This window comes from Aegilops tauschii, chromosome 7 (genome assembly GCF_002575655.3).
Source record: "Aegilops tauschii subsp. strangulata cultivar AL8/78 chromosome 7, Aet v6.0, whole genome shotgun sequence".
In the NCBI taxonomy this organism is placed as follows: Eukaryota; Viridiplantae; Streptophyta; class Magnoliopsida; order Poales; family Poaceae; genus Aegilops; species Aegilops tauschii.
The window spans coordinates 572,490,489-572,497,957 of NC_053041.3; the positions used below are offsets into that span (position 1 = coordinate 572,490,489).

At 59.2% G+C, this 7,469-nt stretch overlaps 1 protein-coding gene across 1 annotated transcript; it reads left to right on the forward strand.

Annotated features, from left to right (window-relative positions):
* Positions 1–1,931: 1,931 nt before the first annotated feature.
* On the forward strand, positions 1,932–2,276 carry LOC141027422 (uncharacterized). Its single transcript, XM_073504451.1, has one exon. It carries the CDS (start codon positions 1,932–1,934, stop codon positions 2,274–2,276), a length of 345 nt encoding a protein of 114 aa, XP_073360552.1.
* Positions 2,277–7,469: the final 5,193 nt, after the last annotated feature.

Genomic DNA, 7,469 nt, shown 5'->3' on the forward strand with positions numbered 1-7,469 from the left:
CCGCGAGCCGCAGAGGTAAAAACGAGATAAAAAACCCAGTGTTTACAGTTGGAGTCAGGCAGGCAGGCAGCGCAGCGTGGTGCCGCGCAGGGCCTGCCGGCGCGCCCCGCCCGACATGGCCGCGTGCACTGGCGCGAGCGTGCCCGCTTGCGTCGCGTTTGCTTGCCTCCAGTGGACGCCTGCGGCGCTCTATCCACAGACGCCACTCCGGCGTATAGTGGACGACGCGTATGGTATGCTCGGCTTGCTTCATGTGTGCAAGCAAGACTGGCTCCCGGTACAGTAGGAGTACACCAGTTACTTCAGTACCAGCACCTACTACTGGTAGTACTGTGAATGGTAGTAGATGCTCCATTCACGTCCCCTGTCAAGTACTTAGCCCAACTCCACCGCGCAACCCTATCCTGTCCGGTCCCGTCTGTTTGGGGTAAAACGAACGAATAGCGCGGCCCAGCGCGCGGCCTCAAACGGACAAATGTCCGGATTCCGTCCGTTTTCGACCCATCCCCGCCCCAAACTTGCGCTCGGTTTGTGGTGAAACGAACGCGCGCGGACGACCTGGACGCACGCCCTTGTCCCCCTCCCTGGCCCGCCTGTCGGGGACACTAGCAGTCCCTCCGCTCCCAACGCTTCCGTGCTCTCTCTCCCGCCCCGCCCCGCCGCCGGCACCGCCGCTATTCTCCGGCCACCTCCTCACCGCGCAGCCTCCGGCCGTCCCTACCAAACCACTTCCGGACATGGCCGCCACCACGCCCGTGCTTTGGCCTTAGTTTTGGCCGTCGATCGGAGGTTTGGCCGTCGTCGTCTTTGCCGCCCGCAGAGGGGACAAGATCGCCGGCGACGCACCACGGCGGCCTCGGCAGCTTCCGACGAGAGCTCCAGAGCGGCCAGTAGCCGGCCGGCAACCACCCCTCCTGCGTCGAGGTGATCATCGCGGCCTCTTCGCCACCACGACCGCAAGGTGTTCGGCATTTTGCCCACAAAGGTATGGACAGTGGAGACGAGTTTTTCTTCCATCACTTCCTTTGTTCATCGGATGATTCGTCGTCGGATGATGAAGATCTTATGGTGGCTGCACTGGTCGTTCACGACCACATTCAACGGTAACTTCCTCGGTACAGGGGGTCAGTTCTTGGCCGTGCTCCCAACCTGAACCGCAACAAGGAGAGAGGCCACGCCCTGCTCCATGCTGATTACTTTGCCAACACCCCGCTCTTCAAGCCGGATAAATTCCGTCGCCATTTTCGAATGGCAAGGCATGTGTTCAATTGTATCCGAGAGGGAGTGGTTGCTCATGACCCATACTTCGAGTGCAAGACGGATGCCCTTGGCAAGCTTGGATTCTCCTCTTACCAGAAATGCACCGCGGCCATCCGCATGCTTGCATATGGAATTCCAGGCGATCTGGTGGATAGTATGTGCGTATGAGTGAGACAACATGTCTGATGTCAATGTACAAGTTTTGCCAGGCTGTGATCGAGGTGTTTGGCCCAGAGTACTTGAGGCAGCCAACTGTCGCTGATACAGAGAGATTGTTGGCGACCAACGCAGTTAGAGGCTTTCCAGGCATGCTTGGCAGCATAGATTGTATGCACTGGGAGTGGAAGAACTGTCCATTTGCTTGGCAGGGCCAGTACAAGGGGCATGTCAACGGGTGCACTGTCATATTAGAAGCGGTGGCATTGCAGGATCTTTGGATATGGCATTCTTTCTTCGGCATGGCAGGTTCTCACAATGATATCAACGTGCTGCAGTGTTCTCCAGTCTTCGCGAGGCTTGCAGAAGGCCACTCCCCACTTGTCAACTTTGAGATCAACGACCATTACTACAACAAGGGATACTATTTAGCAGATGGTATATATCCTCAGTGATCAACTTTTGTGAAGACAATCTCGAAACCCCAAGGTGAGAAGAGAAAGAGATTTGCCCAAATGCAAGAGAGTGTTAGAAAGGATGTGGAACGTGCTTTTGGTGTGCTTCAATCCCGGTGGGGTATCGTTCGAAACCTTGCACTGTCATGGGATGAAAGGAAGCTTTGGGAGGTGATGAATTCTTGTGTGATCATGCACAACATGATCGTCGAGGACGAGCGTGATGAGAGTATCTTCAACCAAGGATTTGATTATCAAGGTGAAAATATTGAGCCCCTGCACCAAGACCCGGCCACATTTGAACAGTTTGCCCAATTCCACTGTGAGATGCGTGATTGGCACACTCATTTGAATCTTCAAAATGACTTGGTTGAGCACGTGTGGGATCACATTGGCAACCAATAGATGTATTGGTCCATTTTATGTTTAGTCAAGACAATTTCGATTTGGTTGTAAAACTATTTTATTAAAGACAATTTCAATTGAGTTGTAAAACTATTTTAATTTTCGGACACATATTTGGGTTGGAAAACTAGTTTTGATGAAAATATGGGCATTTTTGCCCTGACGGACAGGATGGGGCAAACGGATGTGGCCGCGCGCTGGGCGCACGGCCACCGCATCCCAGGACATGCCCGGACAAGACCCCATTGCCCTGCCCAAACGGACAGAAACCGGACAAAGCGGACGTCCATTTGGGGTCGCGCGGTGCAGTTGGCCTTAGGCCAACTCCACCGCGCGACCCTATCCTGTCCGCCCCCGTCCGTTTGGGGTAAAACGGACAAAGCAGACGGCCCAGCGGCAGACCCCATTTTGCTTTTTCGTCCGTTTCGTGTCCGTTTCACCCCATCCCTGGACCAAAGTTGGTCTCGTTTTGGGGCCAAAGCGGACAGAAAGCGGACGCAGCAGCCTCGTCCTCGTCCGCTCGTGTCCGGCCGGGCCCATATGTCAACCTATCTCCCACCTACCCCGCTTTTCTCTCTCTCCTCTCTCTCTCGCATCCTGGCGACGCTGCAGCAGCATGCCGCAACAGCAGCAGGAGTGGGCGCGGCGATGGGTGGAGGCAGCGGCGGCGAGCTCGGCGCAAGCCGGGCGCAGCGAGGGGCGTGGGCGCGTGCGCGGCGGCGGCGACGCAGGCGCACGGGGCGGGGCGGGGCGAGGCGCACGGCGGGCGGTGCGGCAGGGCGAAGCGAGCGCGAGGCCGGCGGCGGCGAGGCGGGACGCGGCCAAGGCGAGCGCGGCGCGGCGAGTGCGGGGGCAAGAGCGCGCGCGCCGGGGCGCGGCGCAACGGGTGCAGGGGTGAGGGCGAGCACGGCGCGGCGGGGGCGGGGCGAGGCGGGGGCGGGGCGGGTGCGGGTGCGGGGCGCGGGCCGGCGTGGCGGGCGCGAGGGCGAGGGCGGGTGCGGGGGCGAGGGCGAGCGCGGCGCGGGTGGGTGCTGGGGCGAGGCGAGCGCGGCGCGTCGGGGCGGGGCGAGGCGTGGGCGGCGCCGCGGGTGGGTGCTGGGGCGAGGGCGAGCGCGGCGCGCCTGGGTGGGGCGAGGCGGGGGCGGCGCGCGCGGCCGCGGCCGTCGGGCGAGCGCGGCGCAGCGGGTGGGTGCGGGGGCGAGGGCGAGCGGGCGGCGAGCGCGGCGCGGCGTCGGCCAGGCGAGCGCAGCGCGGCGGGTGCGGGGGCGAGGGCGAGCGGGCGGCGAGCGCGGCCGAGCCGATGCTGCTGCAGGCAGGCGGGGCCACGCGGGCGACGAGGCGCGGCGAAGCGCGGGGGAGCGGGGCGCGCGTGGGGCGGCGGGCGGGGCGCGCGGGCGGCGAGGCACGGCGACGAGCGGGTGGGGGAGGGGGGCGGACGTTTTGGGTCGCTCTGTCGCGGTGGGCGCCTCGTGTTGGGGAACGTAGTAATTTCAAAAAATTTCCTACGCACACGCAAGATCATGGTGATGCATAGCAACGAGAGGGGAGAGTGTTGTCCACGTACCCTCGTAGACCGAAAGCGGAAGCGTTATCACAACGCGGTTGATGTAGTCGTACGTTTTCACGATCCGACCGATCAAGTACCGAACGCACGGCACCTCCGAGTTCAGCACACGTTCAACTCGATGACGTCCCTCGAACTCCGATCCAGCCGAGTGTTGAGGGAGAGTTTTGTCAGCATGACGGCGTGGTGACGATGATGATGTTCTACCGACGCAGGGCTTCGCCTAAGCTCCGCAACGATATTATCGAGGTGTAATATGGTGGAGGGGGGCACCGCACACGGCTAAAATATCGTATATCAATTGTGTGTCTAGAGGTGCCCCCCTGCCCCCGTATATAAAGGAGCAAGGGGGGAGGCCGGCTGCCCTTGGGCGCGCCAAGAAGAGGGGAGTCCTCCTCCTAGTAGGAGTAGGACTCCCCTTTCCTAGTCCAACTAGGAAGAGAGAGGGGGAAGGAAAGAGAGGGAGAGGGAGAGGGAAAGAGGGGCCGCGCCCCCTCCCCTAGTCCAATTCGGACTCCTCATGGGAGGGGGCGCGCCACCTCCTGGCTGCTGCCCTCTCTCTCCCCTCAAGGCCCACTAAGGCCCAATACTTCCCCGGGGGTTCCGGTAACCCCTCCGGCACTCCGGTTTTATCCGAAACTTCTCCGGAACACTTCCGGTGTCCGAATATAGTCGTCCAATATATCAATCTTTATGTCTCGACCATTTCGAGACTCCTCGTCTTGTCCGTGATCACATCCGGGACTCCGAACAACCTTCGGTACATCAAAACATATAAACTCATAATATAACTGCCATCGTAACTTTAAGCGTGCGGACCCTACGGGTTCAAGAACTATGTAGACATGACCGAGACACCTCTCCGGTCAATAACCAATAGCGGAACCCGGATTCTCATATTGGTTCCTACATATTCTACGAAGATCTTTATCGGTAAGACCGCATAACAACATACGTTGTTTCCTTTGTCATCGGTATGTTACTTGCCCGAGATTCGATCGTCGGTATCTCGATACCTAGTTCAATCTCGTTACCGGCAAGTCTCTTTACTCGTTCCGTAATACATCATCCCGCAACTAACTCATTAGTCACAATGCTTGCAAGGCTTATAGTGATGTGCATTACCGAGTGGACCCAGAGATACCTCTCCGACAATCGGAGTGACAAATCCTAATCTCGAAATACGCCAACCCAACAAGTACCTTTGGAGACACCTGTAGAGCACCTTTATAATCACCCATTTACGTTGTGACGTTTGGTAGCACACAAAGTGTTCCTCCGGTAAACGGGAGTTGCATAATCTCATAGTCATAGGAACATGTATAAGTCATGAAGAAAGCAATAGCAACATACTAAACGATCGGGTGCTAAGCTAACGGAATGGGTCAAGTCAATCACGTCATTCTCCTAATGAGGTGATCCCGTTAATCAAATGACAACTCATGTCTATGGCTAGGAAACATAACCATCTTTGATCAACGAGCTAGTCAAGTAGAGGCATACTAGTGACACTCTGTTTGACTATGTATTCACACATGTATTATGTTTCCGGTTAATAAAATTCTAGCATGAATAATAAACATTTATCATGATATAAGGAAATAAATAATAACTTTATTATTGCCTCTAGGGCATATTTCCTTCACCTCGAACGCAAGCCGGACACGCATGTCCGTTTTTGTCCCCATTGCCACCCCAAACGGATGAAATCCGGAAAAAACGGACGTCCGTTTGGGGTCGTGCGGTGGAGTTGGCCTTACTGTAAGCAGAGAAATAAATAATGTTACAGCATCTTCAGCCGTTTGGCCCCCAGCGCACCCGGCGAAGGGTTTTCATGTTTGCCCTAGCGCTTTTTTCGATCTGGGGACGATCGAGTTCCCAGCCGCGCCACCAGGTTTCGGGCCTCCCAACGCTTAAAAATTCAAAGTTCACTTTCCCGCTACCAAAAAAGACACAGCTCGGCGATCATGCCACAGGGCGGCGATCATCATGCCACAGGGTCGGCGATCGAACATAGCCAAAGTCTGGTGACCAAAATGGTAGGAACAATAGACATGGAGCTCATCAAATGCCAGGCTCCTCTGCCGCAGGGCTGGCCGAGGGCGGGGTCGGCGTCGGCACAGCTTCAGTGCTCGGGCTCAGGGGCGGTTTGGGCACAGCTTCAGTGCTCGGGCTAGACGTCGCCGTCGGCGTCGTCACGGGAACTGCTTCAGTGTTCGGGCTTAGCGTCAGCGTTGGCGTAGGAGAGTAGTTGTACTGGGTGCTTAGGCCGGCGGCGAATGCAGGGGAGGGAATTCGTGGGTTGTGGTTGAAGCCGGAGGGGGACGCGCGCGGCGGCGTGCCAAGCGGGAAGGTGATGTTGGAGTTGGAGCCACCATGCGCGTCGCCGTCGGCGTAGTCACGCGAGGCCGCGTACCCCCACAGCGGCGGCGAGTAGTTGGCGGGCGACGCGACGCTCTGCTGGCTTTCCCCACGCGGCTTGGGGGCACTGTGCGGCCTGTTGATGTGGAAGGTTCGCCATCCCCACGCGAGACGCCTCCCCCTGCTGCTCCGCCGCCCCCGCGTCCCTGGCCTTCTTCATCAGGAGCCTGTTTTGCCGGTCGGTGATGACCGCCTCCCGGCGCTCAACGTTTGCCTTCCACTCGGCGTTCGACAAGCCCGGGGGCCTTGCCATCGGCGCCCTTGCTTCCTCTGCTTTGGCTGGACGGAATCGGTGGCTAGGCGAGGGACGACGTAGTTCTTCAGCGGCATGGCGGGCGGTTCCAGGGAGAGAGTGGTGGGAAGGGCGGGGGAGAAGGGCGATAGAAGGGAAATGGAGAGAAGGGGGAAGAAAACGACGGGAAATCGATTGGTGTCGCTGACAGCGCGAGCCCAGGCGCCTTTTCGCTTTAGCTGGCGCCCCACAGAAGCTCCCGGCGCGCTGGGTTCGGCTTGGACTCATCGGTTGTAATTCCAGCCCAAACAGACGATGAACTACGATCTGAAGACGCAGTTGGGACGTTTTTTCACCGCCAACGCTAAAAAGACGCCCTGTTGCGGGGGAGGGGGAGTGGAGATGCTCTTGCCGTTAGGCCAACTCCACCGCGCGACCCTATCCTATCCGTCCCCGTCCGTTTGGGGTAAAAGGGACAAACCGGGCGGCCCAGCGCGCGGGAGCAAACGGACTTTTGTCCGTTTTGTGTCCGCTTTCGACCCATCCCCGGCCCAAGTTTGCGCCGCTTTTGGGGTGAAACGGGCAGCACGTGGACGCGCCGGCCGTCTGCGCGTGTCCTCCCCTGGCCCGCCCGTCGGTGGCACAGGGCGGGCCTTTTTCTATCCGCCCCCCTCCCTCCCTCCGGCCGCACCCGACTTCACTCTTCTCCACTCTTTCCCACTCTTTCCCTCGCCGCTGCCGCTGCCATTGCAGCCGTGCAGCTCGGACGCCCGCTCGCCCAGCCCCTTCCCCTCGGCCCCGCTGAGCTACCCAACCATGGCCACCTGGTTTGCGCACCCGCCGGCCGGATTTGGGGCGGATCCGGTCGGTCTTGAGCTCGCCCGGCTGTGGGAGGCTGGGCCGCGCCATGGACTGGCCGGGCACCTCGCCGGAAGGCCCTGGCAGGGTCGCAAGGCCACATGCAGGCAGTGGCTCC

Coding starts and splice junctions, on each gene's coding strand:
- LOC141027422 (XM_073504451.1), top strand. CDS start 1,932: ATGCAAGAGAGTGTTAGAAAGGATGTGGAACGTGCTTTTGGTGTGCTT.